Source organism: Raphanus sativus, chromosome 5 (assembly GCF_000801105.2).
Source record: "Raphanus sativus cultivar WK10039 chromosome 5, ASM80110v3, whole genome shotgun sequence".
Taxonomy (NCBI): Eukaryota; Viridiplantae; Streptophyta; class Magnoliopsida; order Brassicales; family Brassicaceae; genus Raphanus; species Raphanus sativus.
In genome coordinates this window covers 7,400,204-7,422,666 of record NC_079515.1, presented here as the reverse complement: position 1 = coordinate 7,422,666, position 22,463 = coordinate 7,400,204, and the positions used below count along the sequence as shown (strand labels likewise).

The following is a 22,463-nucleotide window of genomic DNA, read 5'->3' as shown; positions in this document are numbered from 1 at the left end:
CAATGGGTTGCTTCTTGGAATGAGTGAAGTCGATAATGGTAAAAGCTTGGCCATAAAAAAAGTTGCTTAATAACAGAGGAAAATATCTGAGCCTGATAAAACCTGAAGAAACCAATGTAAGGATCTACACTGAGATCAATTGAAATCATTCCACACAAAACAACATAAAACAACATAACTAATCCAAGAAAAGGTGACAATGGGCTCAACTTACATTAGACGCTCGTCAATTCATAATTAACCAAATCTACAAACACATGATTGATAGTCATGAATAATCAGATCCGATCTGGACAAAAACCTAAGCTCAAAGAAATACAAAACAAACTGATAATCTAAATCATAATAACGAAATGAAGAGACGTAGTTCTGCGATACAATACCTAAGAGCCTAGAGACATAGATGTAGCTGGCGACGGAAAAAGACGGAATCCAGAGCGTCCACCTCTCTACTTTGCGAAACATATAACCAAGAATCCTCAATAATAAAAACTCACCGTAGATGCAAAGGAACTGCATCATGGTTCCCTGAAATATAGTTTGGAATTTATCAGAACTAATTAAGTTTCTTTTAAAAAAAAATTATCAGTATCGACACTACCAAACACGAAATCAAACACAATACTAAACAACAGGTTCACAGGAACATAATACCAGTGTTAACAATTATGATACAGTTCACCGACAATAATAAATCAGACCAAGTAAGTTATTTGTTTAAGAAAAAATAACACAAAAAGAAAAGAAAAAATTATCAGTATCTGACTCTATCAAACAGGAAATCAAACTCTTACTAAACGACAGGGTCTGGTTCAACGGAACACAATACCAGTGATGATAATCACGATACAGTTCGCCGACAACAATAAATCAGACCAAATAATTTTATTTTTTAAGAAAAATACACAATCAGAAAAAAAACCTTAATAACACGGAAATAATAACAGTACGATATGCAGAAGAGAGATCTGTAGATATTTATACCGATTACACCGACGAACAGATCAGCGGAAGGTCTCGTAATAATATCACGATTTAAGACGATTCAAGACGAATACATCAAAACGCCCACTGTTATGGAATTTGGATAGTCTCGTCGCCGATCAAAGAGGAGCGAAGACGACGAAGCAGCGAACAAAATCTGATTAGGATTTCGATACCAACCGTGTGGTTGCTGGATCGAAGCCGAAACGAATATCCATGCGAAACACAAATAATCAAGACGCCGCGTTTCATTAACCCTTGCCACGTATCGGCTTTAGAAAGTGCGAGTTTCCACGCTGGATTCCTATGTGGACGCCCAGGAGAGAAGAAAACGTTTCTTTATATAAATAGATTTACTAAACACACAAATTCAAATTGATCTTTGTTGTCTTAACTTAACTACGTCCGTCCATATTTATTTTAACATTACTTGTTAGGAACATTAGGCTAACAAATCTTACAACTGTTTCGATAAGGACTGTTAATTATAAAAACGTGTGGATAATAATTCGAGATAAATTATTTTTTGAGAAAACGAAGCAGAAATGGAGATTGTGGTTGGTGGGGTCCAGTGTTCTTAATAATGAAAGAGGAGTTTTTTTTTTCTGTTTTGAGAAATTGCCAGCCAATCTCTGCCCTGTAACTCTTCTAATGCACGTCTCCGGTCGTGACTTGCGGACCCCCAAACCATTGGCGTTTCATAAATTAATTAATTCATTATTTTAAGGAAACAAATCATCAAAACTGGTAGTAGTATGCACACAGCTGTACATGCCCCATCTCATTGTGGGCTGGGCTACCAATTTGGGCCCGTTAACATCTGGAGATTAGTTTATTTGATGTTATATATTATTGGTTCATGTGAACAATTAGACAGTAGCGCCAAAGAAAAGTGAACATTTAGACAGATATTTTGTAAACTAGGTTATTAATATTTTTTGTTTTGTTTTGTTTTATATTTTATATTATTTTAGTTAATCGTTATTTATAAGTTACTGAATTTGTGATGTTTTAATATATTTGATTTGCAGAATATTTAATTTTGTTATGATATTTGATTCTAAAGTTCTAATTTTATTTCAATCTGGCGTAGTTAGTTTTTTTAATTATCACAAATCACTTATACAATTTATAAACAAATAAAACTAAATGTTTTAAAATATTGTTTAAACCAGTTTAAGTTGCATTTAAAAAAAATATATATATAACTTTATATTTAAAGTTTCACATAAACATAAATTCAATTAAAGCTACCTAATGTTTTACTCCCTCTGTACTAATTTAAGTGATGTTAAGGTTTTTACACAATTATTAAGAAAATACAAACTTTTATACATTTTATCTTGGTTACATAAAAATCATATTAAATAAAACAAATTTAACCAATAAAAAAATTGTACATGATTTTGTAATTGGTCACAAAATTTAAATGACATTTAATTTCACCTAGAATAGTGAGAACATCACATATTATGAACCAGAATAAAAATTTTAAAACTCCACTTGAAATGGAACAGAGGGAGTAGAATTTTTCTTGTAAGTAACATATTTGGTTTTCTTTTATAAAGGCATCACTAACTAGAAATTGTATGTACTGCATTCTAAACTGAAATATCGATTGAAACAGAGTAACAAATATTACAAATACTATATACTGCATTCTAAATATATAACCAACGCGTGTTGGCCTAGTGGTAAAGGAACTTCGGCTGGAGTGCCCGCCCTGGGTTCGATCCGCGTTGGCCACGAGAGGATTTACATGGGCTTCTCTCGCCCTCCAGACCACTTCGCGTAACCAGAGGCCCTTAAGTGGAGGCTTAAAAATTCCTGTAATGGCATGGGCATAAGCCTGGTGGGCTAGTCGATCACGCTTAGTGGTGGGATACTGGGTTATCAAAAAAAAACATTACAAATACTAAAGTTTTAGCTAGCTCTATTACATGTTATTAATGTTGCCTCATCCGCTTGTACTTTCCCGTGATGTCATTTTGTAAAATATTTATGTAACACCCGCATATGTTAGAGTCGCTACAGTTTAGTTAACCAAGTTATTTGAAGTATTCTTTATGATATTCATATTGATCTTTCATGTGGTCAAATATGATAAATTTCTATACCAAAAACAATGGATGTCTGTTTTTATATAGAAAAACATAATTTTCGTGAAAAAGTAGAATCTTAGATATTGAAATATTTATATTGATGGTTCAAACTTCATAGAATTAGTTGTTTTCTGATTAACGTGACCAAATTTTTTAAATAATGAAAATTGTTCTAATATCGTAAAAATATATTTCTAACTAATTTGATGTATTTATTTTATTAATGAGATATTGGAAATTTTAATGTCATAAGGAAACTAATTTAACATACATGATTTAGGAAAACTATTTGTTGCATCTGTGTGCAGTACTGTCTGTGTGTCTTAAATATATGTGCACCAGCAGTCGTAGGCGCTAGGAGGATAAACCTTTTTCGGTTTAGGAAAATTATTTTTTCTATATAAGTATGTATTCCTATAGGGAAAAGGAAATCGGGTTTTGAGGCTGCTATAAATACGGATCTAAGGATTTGTAAGATTATTCATTCACACAATAATAAAAAACCTTAAACAGGTATTTGCTTCAATATGTTTCGCTCTTTACTTTCTTCAAAGTTAATTCACGTTGGTTCACAACACAATTCATATTTTTGTGAATTTGAGATTGTGAAGGGAATTCAAATCATGTTATAAATATAAAAGAAACTGTTATATTTTTTTAATTCAATATATTTCCTTTTTGATTTTACATTCTTTTGATATATTTATAAATTAGGTTTTCTTAAATTATAGTTTTAGATATATATATATAAATTATATTAAATATATGATTTATTTATATTTTTTATTTATACAAAAATATTTTTATTAAATTACATGATTTTATATTAAAATTGTCTTTTATATTAAATTTTAATATAAGCCATGTAATATAAAAGACAATTGATAATAATTTCCTTTTTTGATATTACATTTTTTGATATATTTATAGATTAGTTTTTCTTAAATTATAGTTTTAGATATATCATATATATATATATAATTATATTAAATATATGATATATTTATATTATATTCCCTTTTGATTATACAAAAACCTTTTTATTAAATTACATGATTTTAATAAAATTGTCTTTTATATTAAATTTCTTTTCTGAGTTACATAAAAGGAAATTCATTTTTATTAAATTACATGTTTTTAAATTAATTTATATAATAAAAGTTTAAGATAAATTAATTTTTATACATGTATTATATAGTTTAATAATGTTAAACCGTTCTACCAACATATTACATCTTAGCATATTTCTATATTTATGAAAATAAAATATATTAACTTATCAATGTAAAATAATTTATCATATTTATTTCAATATAATGGTTTTATTTTAAAATGATAGATATTTTTTCAAAATTTCATTTCTAATTACGAAATTAGTGAAAGTATTTGTATTCAATTTTTGAAAATATAATATTTCAACAAATATTTTAGAATTTTAAAATATATATTTTAAATTAGAATATCAAAAGATATTATGATTGTTAGCATTAAGTAAATAAATTTAATAAATTTTATAGAAGATGGTCCAAGTAAAAATATCACTTATAAAAGAAGTCATGAATTCTTTTTAATAGAATAGATATTTATTATGTTAGTAGCTTCATAAATTAACTTATTTTATACATATTTGGTAAAAACTAAATGTTAAAAGATTAGTGTACATATTGTTATTTAAAAAAAATGTGAACAAAACATATTCACTTCTCTAAATAATAATGTATACATGATACTGCCAAATATCTCGATATAAAATAACGTAAACCAAAACATATTCAGTTACAATTGCATTATATAATAGTGACAGCGTAAAATATATAATGGTGACATACAAACAAAAATAGAAAAGAACAATCAAAACTAACATTTACACAGATGCGCAAATCAAAATCTAGTTAATTTTCATTTGAACACAATGTGTGGTATATATAGATTATAGTTTTCAAGAGTTTTTTGAGAATAACTGGAGCAAACACGTTTCCACTATGTAAATATGTAATCAAACGTTTTCATTACAACGTAAGTAAGCATGTGGATAATATCATATTCTAACAATCTCATTGTCCGAACATAATACAATTCACACTCTATCCATTTTCCCATTTAAATATTGGATAGTTACCCAGATCACCTCAAATTTGAGTAATAAAATGACTTAAAAAGAAAATATATATTGGGTGGTCGTGTGTGCTGTCTTTTCGTCATTTTCATTCTTTACTGTTTTACAATGGTCACTTGGGTGTTTTAGTAGAAAAAGTGTCTATTTTCAACATGAACTTTACCTGTCGGCCTATTCCTTCACGAATTTTATAGTAGTTCGTATTCTATACTAAACTACACAAAAACTTAAAAATACTATATGAACTTCAAGTGTTGTGTCATGTCCTTCATAAACTTTATAGTAGTGCATATTTCATACTAAACTAAACAAAAATCCAAAAATACTACACGAATTCTCAAAATTGTGCTTATATATATTAATCATCAAATGTGTTATTAAACCATTAATTTATCAAATGACGTTATTTTTGATAAATTATGAAATTTAAAATTTAAAAATACTACATAAACTTTTAAAATTATGTTTATATATATTGACCATCAAAGATATTAGTCATCCATTAATTTATAGAAAATTAGGTCATTTTAGATAAATTCTGTAAACTAAAAGTTATTTTTTGGAAGATTCGAACTCTCATACTGGTGGACAAATAAGTGTTAAGCTATATGAATTTCTAACCTAAAACCAATTGGTGATAAGTGGATTAGTCCATCTATCGTATATATTATTTATGATCTCTTTCAACTACTGATGTGAGACATTTTGTGTCTAATAGTAAGAATATATTAACCGGTAGATCAAATAAGGTATTTTTGTACAAATTTGTAAACATTAATTGATATTTAAGTTTTAATTTAGGGAGAATTACCAATTGTGACTCAAAACTTGGAGTCAAACCCAAAAGAATACCACAACTTGGGTCAAAGGCAAAAGTAACCTAAAAGGCTATTGAAATTACAACTATCTCCTTGTGAACAAAAAAAAAAACGGATTTTTTTTTACGTTTCTACCCCTCGTAAGTCGTCTGTTTAGACGACTTGAAAATAAGTCGTCCAGACGACTTAACTTAAAGTCGTCTGGACAGTTATTCTTAAACATAATTTAAAAATTTTGTAAAAATATTTTGATAAGTGAAAAATTGGAATTATGTAATTAACATATGTCTTAAGAGATATAAATTAATATATAACAAATTTCAATTGTTTTCAGCACAGATGAGTGACAGTAGTGAGTCATGATATTCTTTAGTTTATGTTTCATCAACATATGTTGTAGTATTGTATGTGTTCTTATGGTTAGGTTTTGGAAAGCATTAAAACCATTTTTGAAAATTTTTAAAATTACCAAAGCGTGTTCATTTCTGTGTATAGTAAACACAATTGAAGTATAATTTGATTTTATAACGTGGTTAGTAAGTTAATTTAGTCATTTTAGTTTAGGGGTTCATTTTAGGATATGGGACGACTTAATATTTAGTCTTCTGTGCCCAGACGACTAAATATTAGGTCGTCTGATGTACATTATCAGCCAGAATAAGTCGTCTAAACCGGACCAAACCTTAAAGTTTACCAATGTACTTTTAAAGCTAACCGTATTATTTACCCAATATATAAGGTGATTTTTTTTTTCATTTTCCGCGAAATTCAGAAACCCTAACAGTTCTCTCTCACCGGCGATATCAAAGGCGATTCGAATTCCCACTATTTCCGAACAACCATCGTTCTCAACGTCGGCTATCTATCTCACTTCATTCTCACCGTTGTCGCCGCAGCTTCTTCTAACCCTAGCGCCGCCGATTCCTCTAAACCCCAGCGCCCCCGCTTCCACTATTTCCGAACAAACCGTCGCCCTCGCCACCGTGCTCACCAACGTTCTCACCGCCGCTTCCTCTAAACACTAGCTAGCACCGCCGCTTCTTCTAAACCTAGCGCCGCCGCTTCTTCTCTGTAAACCGTAGCGCTGTTTCTCTGTAAACCCTAACGCCGGTAAGTCATCAAACTCGAGGAAAAGATGAACATAACACGTTGTCTCTTTCAATTTACTCATTCTCACCGTTTCACGTTTATTTTTCAGATCTATAACCACAATGACGAGTACTCCAACTCCTTCTGCGACTAATCAGGTCCGCTTGAAATTTTTTCTACTAGAAGACTTGTAAGTAAGTCGTCTGGAAAGTCTTCCAACTGGACGACTTAGTAGACGACTTAAATATAAGTCGTCCATTTGGAAGACTTTCCAGACGACTTAAATATAAGTCGTCAACTAAGTCGTCTAGTTGGACGACTTTCCAGACGACTTATATTAAAGTCGTCTACTAAGTCGTCTGGAGTAACAATTAAGGCGTGATTGATTTAGCTTGTGTTCTGACTTCTATTGTTGTCTTTGATTATTTTGCAGACAAAAAGGATGGATATTCCAGAACTCCCCCGTAGGTTATACACATTAGGGGAAGAGCCAGAACCCCACAAAAGCATTTCGTATCATACGGATAACAAGAAGTTGCATACTGCTCTTAGGGAAGCTCTCACTGATGCTGAATTTGAAGAGCTCAAGGAGTCGAGATTGGGAGTTTTCATCAAGTTCAAGGAGCAGGGATTTTGGTTGGGCTTCAAGGCTGGTTCACTACTTGCTCTGTTTTAAAGCTGGACATTAAGAAGAAGTACGAGATGTGGTGTCTCGTTGGTCCAGAACCTGCGAGGTTTTCACTGTTAGAGTTTGAAAACATCACTGGTCTAAACTGCGAGTACATCGAAGACCTTGAGAAACCAGAATGTGAAGTTACCCCAGAGATGGTTCTTTCTGAGGGATGATGGGAGTTCATCTGGAAGCTGGCCAACTACTGATCAGATAATAGCAGCACTGAAGAGATGCGGGGATTGGTCCAGGGAAAGATCGCAAGCGACTCGCGTACCTTTCCATCTTCACTGGATTCATTGAAGGGAGAAAGTTTTCAAACCGCTACACGAGCTACTCTGGCAAGGCTAGTGATGGATTTAGAACGGTTTGAGAATTATCCATGGGGGATAGTCGCGTTTAAGGTGCTGATGGACTCTTTGTGGAACAAAGATATTACTGGCTGTTACACCGTGGATGGGTTTATACAAGTTTCTTCAGGTCTGGGCGTACACAGCTATTCCGGGATTGGGTGCTAGTATTGGTAGTCCCAGAGCAAACAGTCCGTCTCCACCGATTCTGGCTTACGAGGGCAGCAGAGGCCGCAGATTCATGAAAGCTGCTATCTTGAGTCAGGTACCTTTCCATCTTCACTTAATTAAGTTGTCTGGAAAGTCTTCCAGCTGGACGACTTAGTAGACGACTTATTATAAGTCGTCTGGAAGGTCTTCCAGCTGGACGACTTATAATAAGTCGTCTGGAAGGTCGTCCAGCTGGACGACTTAGTAGACGACTATAATAAGTCGTATGGAAGGTCGTTCAGCTGGACGACTTAGTAGATGACTTATAATTAAGTCGTCTATTTAGTATTTTGTTTCAAATATCTAACTCGATTCTTCTTCTATTTACTGCAGACCCGCGTGATCAACTTTGTTGAGAAGGACATTAGTGAAATGTGGCCAAAATGGGACTCTGAGGTTGAGGACGTGCCCGCGGAGAACATCATTAAAGTCATGTATGATCGGAGACCGTGGAAGTGGACCATGGATTGCTGGGAAGTCACTGGTACAAAACCTAAGTTTGTGACTCCATCGAAAAGAGCCAAAGAGATGGTTGTGGTGGAGGTGGAGGAGGAGGAGGAAGACAATCAGAGACCTCGAAGAAAGCTCGTAAAGAGGCTCCTAAAGAGGCTAGAGAAGAGGCTAGAGAAGGAGGCTAGAGAAGAGGTTAGAGAATTAGTTCTTGCCATATGAAGTGTTCATCTTTCTTAGGGCTCAAACCTTTTTTCACACATGACTCTGTAAACCAGTGATACTTGGTTGGCCGATCTGAGCAGTAGTATTCCTTAGTTTAAATCATATTCGGATTTAACTGAGTAGACACCAGATTTGTATGATTCTAAGGCCTTGATTGGTACAGCTGATGAAGAAGCAGTAGCAGTATGCTGTACAAGCAGTATGCTGCAGAAGCTGTATGCTCTTATTAAAACTTTTAATAAGATGATTGGTAGAGCAGTAGCACTATACAATTTTAAGTTTTTATAAAAGTTAGTTTATAATATAATTATTTTGAAATTATATATATTAAATTATATATATAAATCTTAATTAATAACATAAATTAAATTTTAAATGTGAAATATTATTATTTTAGAATGTATTTTTTAAAAAATAAATAAATTTATTTTTGGATATAAAATAATTTTCAATATTATTAAATAAAATAAATAAAACATAAATTTATTTTTGGATATAAAATAATTTGAATATATTAAAAGAATAAATAAATTATCATTATATATATCTTTTATTTTATATATTAATATATAAAAGAGATAGAATATAATTAAATTATATTTTAATGTGAAATACTATTTAAAAAAATATTTATATTGTAAATTTATTTTAGAAATCAAATTTTTATTTTCTGGATATAAAAATAATTTTATGATAATATTAAATCAAATAAATGAACTAATTATATTTATTTCTTAAATTTATAAATTGTAAATGCAAATGTTCTTCCAAAAGCTTCATATGAGAGCATTTGCTAGAAAGCATTTAGAGAGCATTAGCATTTAGTAAATGCTTTTCTAAATGTTTTTCAAACAAATGTTAATTGGATAATGTGTAGCATAATGCTAATGCTAATGCTCTACCAATCAAGGCCTAAGCATAATCATCCATTGACCACTTGGTACTATGTATCAACTCGAGATAAAGGGCATGTTCTCAGGGTGGAAGAATTTTTGTAAAAGAGCAGTGTCTTGATTCCTAGTCACGTTTAGTAAAGGAGTGAACAAAGAGTTTCGGGTGTATAAGTCACTCGATCGAATTTTCTTGGAGGTCGTGTCTCGGTGTCCGAGATCCATAGTTCATTCCAGACACTAGTATTTAGAGTTATCCCCATAATATTCATAATCCTAAATTAAAAAGAATTTTCGTTGCCATAATAGTACGCCAACCATAGGTTACTTAATGCAACAATTTTTGCAATTCCTTTACGTAGGAGAAAGCAATAGATGTCCTTATTTATTTATTTTGTAACTTAGATATTCTTGTTATTTTCCAAAAGTATATGTTATGTATCTATACTATTAAAGCAGATGATTGTTTATGAATTTACCTCTGAAATTTTTAAGTAATTATAAAAATTGCATGTATTTTTTCAGCATTATTTGCAACCAATCTAAAGTTATTATTTTGCAAATTACATTAAAGAATATTTAATATAATGTTCTTAGCTTTTTTGAAAATTTTGTTTTCTAAATATTTACACCATATCTTTCCAAAAAATCTTTCACATTATTAATTATTTGAAAGCATTTATTAAATGAAACCTCAAAATAAAATCAAGTTGAAATAACAAATGATTAAATTAACAAAATCATAATACGGGTCTGAATTATCTCAACTCTTTAAAAAATAGTTTCATTTAAAATAAAAACTAAATCACATAAACTAAATTTAATAAAATTATAGAAAATGTTTTGAAAGGCACAAATGAATTTTTCAGTACAAGAGTGTTGAAGATATAAAATATTTTATTTAAATTTAAAAAATCAGTGTAAAATAATTTTAACTTCAGTTTAAATAAAATCATATTATGGGTTAGAATTATTTAGAATCTTTTAAAATTTAATCATATTGAAAATAACAAAAATAAGTCATACAAGTAAATTAAGATAAATTTCATAAAAAGTTAAAATATATAATTTATCAAAATTCATAATTTTTATTAACTAAAATAATTTCCCAACAAAATATATCAGCCCTTTTTAAGAACGGGTTAAAATTTAGTAATTAATTATTTACACAAAAAATGATACATGTGTAATATAAAATCATGGTGGTCTTTTTTAATTTACTTTATTGCTAAAAGATTTTAATTTGGGACGAAAAAAGTCTAAAGATTTAAAACATTAACAAAAGAAAGTCATCAATCTTAGTCAAAATACATCCTTGAAGTACTATTCAAATGGTAAGTTAAAGATAGTTCCTTAGTCAAATGATTCAAATCCTTTCCTAATTAATCTATCCCAGCCTATCATTTCAACCCAATCTTATCTATATAATCTCCTAATTATTTATATTCATATTTCACATTTACAAATCAAAAAACAATCAAAAAGAAATAAAACTAAACATCCCTTTGTTGGATTCAGCCTCTAGGTTTTTGCTTAACCTATAGCTTTTGAGTTATATGTTTGTTTAGTTTATTGGATTGTTATCACTATCAATATGATCTTTTTTTTCAATTTAATTTTCCAGTGGAAAAGAAAAAAAAAAAAAAATCTCATTTTCAGAGCCGTTTTTGTTTTGTTTTCAGATGGACCCTAACCATCCTTCTAACACTTCCATTGTCCGCGGTCGTGGCTCTCCTCCCAACCAACCCGTTTTCCATGTACCACCTATTAACCAGTCTATCAATGTCTATTTCCATCCCCAGCCTCAGTTCCAGCCCAGGCCCCAGTTCCAGTTCCAGCCTCGTCCTCCTTTCCAGACTCGTCCCCAGTTCCAGCCCCAGCCCCAGCAGCAAATCCCTCCTTCTTCTCAGTTAGCTCTTGTTCCTGCGCAGGTGCAGCCTTCCATAACCTACCCTCCTTACGACGATGTAAGTTTGGATATAAACTCTTATACTTTAAACTCAATTCTGTTTGTTTTTTTAGGTGCTGACCTTTTTCTATGTGTGTAGATGATCTGTGACGCAATTAGGGACTTGAACCAACCGGATGGTTCGACCAAGCGGAGGATCTCGAGGCATATCAAGAGATCGAACGCTGTTTTGCCTCCTTCTCACGAGGTTTTGATGACTTTCCATCTCAAGACGTTGAAGAATAATGGCGTTCTCACCATGGTTAACAAATCATACAAGATCGCTGCTGCTGCTGCTCCTCCTCCTCCTCCTCCTACTCCTCCACCCCCTACTCCTCCTCCTCCTCAAAACGTGGCTGTTGCGGCAGATCCGGTGGCCCCCAGATCTGAGGTTCCTCTGATGAATACCTCTCCGCTTGCTCTTCTGGTTGCCTCTGCTTCTGGCTCGGCTTCTGCTTCGGGTTCTCAGCGTCAGATGCGAGGCCGTGGACGCCCTCCAATGGCTAATCCTGAAGCTCCACAAGAGCAACAACCCATCACTGCTGGACCCATCGCTGTCCTGTCCCGCGGACAGTCAAGCCGTGAGCAACCCGAGTTGCATGTACCCAATCCGACCCAGGTGGTTATGGAGTCAGCAAACGGACGTCCTGGTGGTCATCCAAGGGCGGACGGAGCTGTTCCCATCGCTCCAACTCCAAGTAGGAATGCAAGCATGCAAGGCAGGGGTAGGCCACCGAGTCTTAGAGCTGCTGGGAGACAGAGGAAGAGGCTATGCATAGGTGAATCTAGCGGTGGAGTCGCCATCGCTGCTCCAGCTGGTGGAGAAACTGTAGCGGTTGCGTCAAGGATGAGGCGTGGACCTGGACGTCCACCTAGGGTAATTTCTTGTCCCATATATTATACAATCCTCGTCATCTGTGTAGATCGCTAGATTCGCAATATCTGTGTAAATGTTATTACTTTATTGCAATCATTTGTTAGTTAAATCATTGTCGGGTTGTCTGTTTTCAATTAAGAATCTAAAACCTAACTAGTTTCCAGATGTTGTCTCATTATATTCCTGTCCCCTTGCTTTTTGGTTTGTCTTTATCTGGTTGGTGTCATTTCGCACCTTCTTCTCATTAGAAACGTGTTTCAATTGGTATAAGAGTTGTATTTTATTTAAAACATTATCGTCTGTCTTGAATTTGGTGAAGAACTTTATACCTGACTTCTTGTTCTTTTATGAATCTAGAGTGCCACACCAATGTCCATCAGGGAAGCTACCGAGACATTTGAATCTGCCTATGGAGAACTCAAGAGAAAGCTGGACTTTGCTGTAAGTTTAGTTGATTATGATGAACAGTCTTGTCCTTTATTTGATTTTTTTTTTGGATTGAATTCTTGATTCTTATGTTTGGTTTTGGTATCTGAATGTTTCAGTGCGAGAAGGCAAAAGAAATCTTGGATATGTTGAATGCTGGTAATGTGAGCAACGACGTTATAGCAATGTCGCAAGCTAGACAGGAGGTGGAAGGACTAATACCAATATTGACTGTGGAGCCACATGGCGTGGGACAAGTGCAGCCACACGCCGTGGAAGAAGTGGAGCCAGAAGCCATGGAAGACGTGCCGCCAGAGGAGGCAGCAGCGCAGACTGAAGCTGAAATCCAAGGAGAGGAACATGGACAAGAAGTTGAGGAAGGAGAACAAGCACAGCCCCAGCCTCAGCCTCAGACCGAAGCCCAGGCAATGCAAGGGGCCCAGATCTGATTTCTGAAAAACAATGGTCCGACAAAGACATCCTAGACATAGCCTTGGTGTTTATGGTTAGGAGAGTTCTTTTTTTAATAGTTGTTGCATCTATCTTTATTTAAAACTCATTTGCATTTTGAATTTAATAGTTTGGTATAGAAGAAACAAAAGGCATTGTATTGTCGTTGTGTGTCTAACTAACCAAACAGTAAGAGGTTGTTGTAATTTAGAGGGGATATTTCCAGTGTTGGATGTTTTCTCTTTTATATCAATCTAAGTTTCTTTCTTATCCAATTTCTCATTGAAAGTATTCCTTTAAGCCAGATTCAAACGACATACAAGGATGAATCTATCTTATTAAAACAGGAACATTACAACTTCTTCTAGGTGGATTTTTAAAGATGGACCTCATATATTTAAATTAAATGTCTCATTCTTTATATATAATACGTACCATACTCTAACTTTGTATTGATGTATTTCCTTAAATACAATTCTTCTTTTTGTTCATATTCCATATATGATTTTTATATTTATTACATGTCGATTTAAATAAGATATATACTAAGAATACCAAAATATTAATCGTTCTACAATTACCCTATACAATTCATTTTAAATTGATCAGTATATTTTCATTGGCCATATTAATTTTATTAGTACGAATAACATTAGGTAGATAAGTCATAGACACATACATAAAGATATGACTATTCTTATAACTATGTTGGGACTAATCTACTTTCTAAAACAAATAACACATAGCTTCATATATTGTATAGAATATAGTAATATTGTATAGTATTATATTTATACAGTAATACTAAAAACAAACCAAACTGAAATATAATATATATCAAAAATGCTTTGAACCATTACACACAAAATATATTAGACCTCAGAGATCAAATTCATTTTGAAATTACGTAATAATTATTTAAAAAATTAAATTTCGTAATGTACAAAAAAACATAAGTTTTATATAAATTTTGTGTTACAATAAAAAGACACAACTCGCGATTGCAAATGTTATTTTTACATACGAAAGACAGTTTTGATATTGTTCTTTAAACACAAAATTGAATATACAAACTCGGTACTACATAAAACTAAATAATATAGAATACATTTTAAAAATAAAATCCGTGCGGGTGTGCATATGTTTATATAATATATAAATATATTATGTTATACGTATTTTCATATAAATAATATCCCAATGTAAGCTTTATATGATAAATGTTGGAAATACAAAATATATAGCACTATATATTTAAAATAATATAGAAAAATTTACTTTACGTTATCATAAAAATTAAAAATCAAATTTAGTAATTAAACACATTACTTATTTAAACACATTAGTACACGTTGCTATTTAATCAAAATTTTATATTAATACACATTGAGATCATGTATAACATTTAGTAAAAACAAAGATAAAAAAAAATTTACTCCCGCTCGGTCGAGCGGGTCATGATCTAGTGACACTTAAGTAACAAAGGTAAATACTTGGTTAATCGGGGTATCAAGTCGAAAGAATGTATCTAGATATATGGCGACCACTTGTAGTATATGGACAAGATGTTGATATTTCAAAAGCTTTCTCTTGGAAATTTCGTTGCTCACCAAAGATTAAAATTTTATTTGGCACATAATTTCAAGATGTATTCGGTAAAATAACCTTTGTACAAGAGGTATCTAAGGTGATATTCAATGTGCAAGATGTGAAGCAGAGGAGAAATCAATAAATCTTAAGATTATTACTAGATTTTGACCCGCCTTTAAAAGGGTGGGTACATTTTTTGTTAGAAAAATATTTTATGTAACAAAAATTATGATTTTTGAAAAATTATATATTTTAAATTTTATAAAATTTATCTTACATTTACTTATATGATTTATTTTTGTTATTTTCAATATGACTAAATTTTAGAAAACTCAGAATAATTCTAACCCGTAATATGATTTTATTTTTTTAACCGAAGTTAAACTTATTTTACACTTATTTTTAAATCTAAATAAAATATTTTATATCTTCAACACTCTTGTATTGAAAAATTCATTTGTGGTTTCAAAACATTTTCTATAATTTTAGTTTATGTGATTTAGTTTTTATTTTAAATGAATCTATACTTAAGGAGTTGAGATAATTCAGACCTGTATTATGATTTTGTTGATTTAATCATTTGTTATTTCAACTTGATTTTATTTTGAAGTTTCATTTAATAAATGTTTTCAAAATAATTAATAATGTGAAATATTTTTTGGAAAGATATAATACAAACATTTAGGAAACAAAATTTTCAAAAAAGATAAGAACTGAATTATATTAAATATTCTTTAATTTAATGTAATTGCAAATAATGACTTTTGATTGGTTGCAAATTATGCTGGAAAAAGGTACATGCAATTTTAGTAATTACTTAAAAATTTTTAGGGGCAGACTAATAAACATTTATCTGCTTTAATAGTATAGATTTTAAGGAGTTGAGATAATTCAGACATGTATTATGATTTTGTTGATTTAATCATTTGTTATTTTAACTTGATTTTATTTTGAAGTTTCATTTAATAAATGCTTTCAAATAATTAATAATGATAAAGATTTTTTAGAAAGATATAATACAAACATTTAGGAAACAAAATTTTCAAAAAGGGTAAGAACTGAATTATATTAAATACTCTTTAATGTAATTGCAAAATAATGACTTTTGATTGGTTTCAAATAATGCTGGAAACAAATACATGCAATTTTTGTAATTACTTAAAAATTTCAGGGACAGATTTATAAACATTCATCTGCTTTAATAGTATAGATTGATAGATTGATTCTTCATCTGCTCTGGACGGACAAAGATGGATGGCACTTTACTAACAAAGAAAATACTTGATTAAATCGAGTTATCAAATCAAAAGGGTGTATTTGGATTTATGGCGACCACTTGTAGTATATGGGAAAGATTATGGCTGGGCAAAAAAACCGAATCCGAAGAACCGAATTCGATTCGAAAAAGTAGTACCAAATCTGAACCAAAATTAACTAAATATCCGAATGGATTTAAATTTTTGGTATTTAAATAACCGAAACCGAACCCGATCCGAACCGAAATATTTTGGGTATCCGAATGTATCCGAAATAGATTAATATACATATATGTTTTAACTATTTGTAGATTGAATGTATATTAAAAAGCATCTAAAACATATATAATACCAAAATCTAGTAATACTTTTAAATTGTCCACAATACTTAAAAATATATACAAATAGTCAAAAATACATATCTAAATAGTTAAAGTATACTCAAAACACCAAAAATACATAAAAATATGTATTATTTTTATCCAAATATCCAAATCAAACCAATTTATATGTTAAGTTTTGATACTTTGACACATGTTATTGAAATTTATATGTAATATATTATTTTGTTTATAAATTTTGAGATGTTTAAAGTATATAATGAATTTTAAAATTTTAAAAATAATTTAAACGGGTTATCCGAACCCGCAAGGATCTGAACCAAACCCGAACCAAAATTTAAAAATACCCGAATGGGGCTGAAATCTTTAACCCCGAAAACCCAAAATCCGAACAGACCCGAACCGAAACCCGAACGGATACCCGAACGCCCACCCCTAGGCAAGATGTTGATATTTTGAAGGCTTTCTCTTGGAAAGTTTGTGGACCACCAAAGATTAAAATTTCACTTCGAAAATAATCTCATGATGTATTTCGGTTAAAAAAACTTTGTACAAGAGATATCTAATGTGATATCCAATGTGCAAGATGTGGAGTAGAAGAGGAATTAATAAACATCTTGCGTAACGTCCTGACCATCCACGGTATCTAATATACACAAGTTTCATGAACCTTATTCAGGAATTCTTGTTCTTGATAAATTCCTGATTTTTCCATGATTCATCTGTAAAACACCATTTACCTGGAATTGACAATATTGTTGCTGCTACTTGTAATCGAGTTTGACTAATTCCTTGTGTAAGAGAAACTTGTGCCTCAGCCCAAAAAAATAACTTTGTTTATGCTAATTTGAGAATATCTCTAGGATCATATCCAAAACGCTAAATACTTTATTGTTTCTTCATTTATGTATGTATCACAAGATCAATGCAAATTGATGATCTTCCAATTTGAAAGAAACCCTTCAAAATAAATGATCTATGTTTGCAAATACTGGTTAAGTGGGAAAGATGTCTTGATTCGATGGAATTCGTGAAAGTGTCTAAACCTGAACCGTCGTAGACATTAAAAACATATGATTTATTAATTTATTAGGTGCACCACATCATGCACATATTTATCTTCTTGTATTTTTCTTACTCTTAAATTTTTTTAACCGCTATATAACCTGATACCAATTATCATAAAAAATATTTTATCCTAGCTGGTTAACGTACTTTCTAGCAGAAAGTCTTCGTTGAAACGACTGAAGGGTCATAATTTGGTAGCATTTTTCTTCATCCATGCATTAATAATTTTAAAATGATCATAAGTAATTATTTACATTCACAAAAAAATTATACCGAATATAAATTATTTAAATATGAAAAAATATCAAAATAGATCTATTCTCGTTATTACAGTTAATTATTTGAAAAATCATGTATTATTCATTCCATTTTATATTTAATATCGTTTTAGTTTTTAAATTTTGTTTCATTATAAATGTAGTTTTACATTTTCATAGCAAATATTAAATGTTTTTTTTTTAGTTTTTACCATTACTCTTATCTGATTAATTAATAAAATCAAACAAAATAACATTTTAAACATAGGCAAAACAGAAAATTTAAATTTTTTTTTATAATGAAACATAGAGAGTATAATATATATAAATATTATACATTAAATTAATTATCTAATCAATACCAATATCAGCTCATTGTTATGTGTGTATCACAAATACAATAATTTCAAAAATCAATCTATTATTAACACCTTTCTGGATAGTATTATACTATTAGTGATGGATATTATTTCGTCTATGTAGTTATTTTATGCATCCAAACCATCCTTTATATTTGCTTGTCATACGCTCTTTAATTGAGCTCATCTACTTAATGCTACAAGGTTTTCGCTACACTTCCTTTATGTATGAGAAAGCAATAGAGGTCCTTGTTTTTTTTTTCTTTTGGCGACGGGAGGTCCTTGTTTATTTCTTGTAACTAGATATTCTTATTTATTTTTCCAAGAAATATATGTATAATTATTTACATAGAAAACGAGATATGTCTTTTATAAAATCATGAAAGTATCTTTATTATTGTCGAAAAAAATCTCAAAAATAAAATATTAGCAAAAAAGTCATCAATCTTAGTCAAAATACATCATAAAATATTATTCAAATGGTAAGTTTAACATAATTCCATAGTCAAATAACTCAAATCCTCTTCCTAATTAATCATCCCAGCCTATCATTTCAACCCAATTTTATCTATTTAATCTCCCAATTATTATATTCATATTTCACATTTACAAAACTTTCTTCAGAAAAAATTTCACATTTACAAAACAAACAATAATCAAAAAGAAATCCCTTAGAAAAAAAACTAAATCTCTCTTTGTTGGATTCTTCCTCTAGGTTTTTGTTTAACCTGCTAGCTTTTTTTTTTTTGATCAAAACCTGCTAGCTTTTGTGTTATAAGTTGTGCGGTTTATTGGTTGTTATCATAATCAATATAATTTTTTTTTTAATAATATAATCTTCCAGTGGAAAAAAAAACTAAATCTCATTTTTAGCCGTTTTTGTTTTGTTTTCAGTGTTTTCTTATCAGATGGACCCTAACCATCCTTCTAACACTTCCATTGTCCGCGGTCGTGGCTCTCCTCCCAACCAACCCGTTTTCCATGTACGACCTATTAACCAGTCCAACAATGTCTATTTCCATCCCCAGTTCCAGCCCCAGCCCCAGCCTCAGTTCCAGCACATGCCCCAGTTCCAGCGCCGTCCCCAGTTCCAGCCTAGGCCTCAGTTCCAGTCCCGTCTCCAGTTCCTGCCCCAGCCCCAGCAGCAAATCTCTCCTTCTTCTCAGTTTGCTCTTGTTCCTGCACGGGCACAGCCTTCCATAGACTACCCTCCTTACGACAATGTAAGTTTGGATCTAAACTCTTATACTTTAAGTTTAAACTCAATTCTGTTTGGTCTTTTTTATTGAAGTGCTGACATTTTCTATGTGTGTAGATGATCTGTGACGCAATCAGGGACTTGAACCAACCAGGTGGTTCGACCAAGCAGACGATCTCGACGCATATCAAGAGATCGAACGCTGTTTTGCCTCCTTCTCACGAGGTTTTGATGACTTACCATCTCAAGACGTTGAAGAATAATGGCGTTCTCACCATGGTTAACAAATCATACAAGATCGCTGCTGCTGCTGCTCCTCCTCCTCCTCCTCCTCCTCCTCGGCAGAACGTGGCTGTTGCGAGAGATATAGTGGCTCCCAGATCTGAGGTTTTTCTGAGGAACACCTCTCCTCTTGCTCTGCTGGCTGCTTCTGCTTCTGCTTCTGGCTCCGCTTGGGCTTTGCCTTCTCAGCCTCAGAGGCGAGGCCCTGGACGCCCTCCAAAGGCTAGGCCCGAAGCTCCACAAGAGCAACAACCCATCAATGCTCGACCCGTCGCCGTCCTGTCCCGCGGACAGTCAAGCCGTGAGCAACCCGAGTTGCCTGTAACCAATCCTACCCAGGTGGTTTCTGATTCGGCAAACGGACGACCTGGTCGTCGTCCAAGGAGAGACGAAGCTGTTCCGGTCGCTCCAACTGCGGGTGTGATTCTAGGTCTTCCAAATGCAAGCATGCAAGGCAGGGGTAGGCCACCGAGTCTTAGAGCTGCTGGGAGACAGAGGAAGAGGCAACTCATAGGTGAATCTAGCGGTGGAGTCGCCAACGCTGCTCCAGCTGGTGGAGAAACTGTGGCGGTTGCGTCAAAGATGAGGCGTGGACCTGGACGTCCACCTAAGATCGTTAGGAACAGACCCAGAAAGGTAATTTCCGATCCCATATATTACAATCTTTGTCATCTTGATTGAGATAGATTCGTAATATCTGTGTTAAGGTTATTACTTTATTGCAATCATTTGTTAATTAAAATCATTGTCGGGTTGTCTGTTTTATAGCATGTAAGAGAGAATCTAGATCCTGACTAGTTTGCAGATGTTGTCTTATTATATTGCTGTCCCCTCGCTTTTTGGTTTGTCTTTATCTGGTTGGTGTTGTTTGGCTTTATCTTGTTTATTGCACCTTCTTCTCATTAGAAACGTTTCAAATAGTATAAGCACTTGTCTCTTATTTAAAAATTATTGTCTGTCTTGAATTTGGTGAAGAATTTTATACCTAACCTGTTGTTCTTTTATGAACCTAGAGTGCCACACCAATGTCCATCAGGGAAGCTACCGGGACATTGGAATCTGACTATGGAGAACTCAAGAGAAAGCTTGACTTTGCTGTAAGTTTAGTTAACAGTGTTGACCTTTATTTGATTTCTTTTTTTTTTAAATGGAATTCTTGATTCTTATATGTTTGGTTTTGGTCTCTAAATTTTTCAGTGTGAGAAAGCAAAAGAAATCTTGGATGGCTTGAATGCTGGTATTGGAGGCAACGGCGTTATAGCAATGTCGCAAGTTAGACAGGAGGTGGAAGGACTACTACCAATATTGATTGTGGAGCCACATGGGGTGGGACAAGTGCAGCCACAAGCCGTGGAAGAAGTGGAGCCAGAAGCCATGGAAGAAATGCCCCCAGAGGAGGCAGCAGCCCAGACTGAAGCTGAAACCCAAGGAGAGGAACATGGACAAGAAGTCGAGGAAGGAGAACAAGCACAGCCCAAGCCTCAGCCTCAGACCGAAGCCGAGGCAATGCAAGGCCCAGATCTGATTTCTGAAGAATAATGGTCCGACAAAGACATCCTAGACATAGCCTTGGTGTTTATGGTTAGGAGAGTTATTTTTTAATAGTTGTTGCATCTATCTTTATTTAAAACTCATTTGCATTTTGAATTTAATAGTTTGGTATAGAAGAAACAAAAGGCATTGTGTTGTCGTTGTGTTCTGACTAACCAAACAGTTAGAGGTTGTTGTAATTTAGAGGGGATATTTCCAGTGTTGGATGTTTTCTCTTTTATATCAATCTAAGTTTCTTTCTTATCCAATCTCTCATTATATTCTGCTTCCGTTTTGTTTATATGTTAGTTATAGTTATAGAGGTCGAATATCTTAGTTCCATATTAATTGTCTTCACTCGTTATTATTAATATATATTCATACATATTCCATGTCTACAGTTAATTTTAATCAACTAGTCAGCTACTTTTGAATTCAGTTTGAACTCTTGTCCTCTGGTATACATAGTGGACTCATCTACCGTTGAGACACTTTGAACTTTAGTCCTTCGGTATACATAGTGGACTCATCTACCATTGAGATACTTTGACCTAGTTAGCTACACTCGTTTTAGGCTTTAGTATACTCCTTTTGACCTTGTTATATTGACATATGGGCTCTTTAAATGTAACGTGCAAAACTGTAGACATTACCATCATCTAATATGGGTGCTTATGTTCCATCATTCTTGATATATTTGTCTTGGGGACGCAGAAATATTGTATGGCAGTTTCTTAGTTTTAAATCTGTGTTATTTTGTAAAATGAATAAAACAGTTCATGTATTGTTCTTTTGTTAACGGTGAGAAAACCCATTCTAAATATAAACAGCGTTATACTCGTATGAAAGCTTGAAAAATATTAAAATGGCAATATGCATCATACAAGAAAGCTCCCAAGAGCAGATAATAAGTTCAAGAAAAGTTAGAGAAAGGGACCAAAAATGATCCATTGGTACCAGTGATCATGGCGATCTCC

At 32.6% G+C, this 22,463-nt stretch overlaps 2 protein-coding genes across 2 annotated transcripts; both read left to right on the top strand.

The window, feature by feature from the left end:
• Window positions 1–11,559: 11,559 nt before the first annotated feature.
• Window positions 11,560–13,862, top strand: LOC108860007 (uncharacterized). The gene is made up of 4 exons (XM_018633916.2): window positions 11,560–11,871; window positions 11,953–12,729; window positions 13,087–13,170; window positions 13,275–13,862. The coding sequence occupies exons 1-4, from the start codon at window positions 11,587–11,589 to the stop codon at window positions 13,602–13,604; spliced, it is 1,476 nt and encodes a 491-aa protein (XP_018489418.2). The 5' UTR covers window positions 11,560–11,586; the 3' UTR covers window positions 13,605–13,862.
• Window positions 13,863–19,384: 5,522 nt separating this feature from the next.
• On the top strand, window positions 19,385–21,728 carry LOC108860268 (uncharacterized). The gene is made up of 4 exons (XM_018634168.2): window positions 19,385–19,699; window positions 19,792–20,592; window positions 20,970–21,053; window positions 21,154–21,728. The coding sequence occupies exons 1-4, from the start codon at window positions 19,385–19,387 to the stop codon at window positions 21,493–21,495; spliced, it is 1,542 nt and encodes a 513-aa protein (XP_018489670.2). The 3' UTR covers window positions 21,496–21,728.
• Window positions 21,729–22,463: the final 735 nt, after the last annotated feature.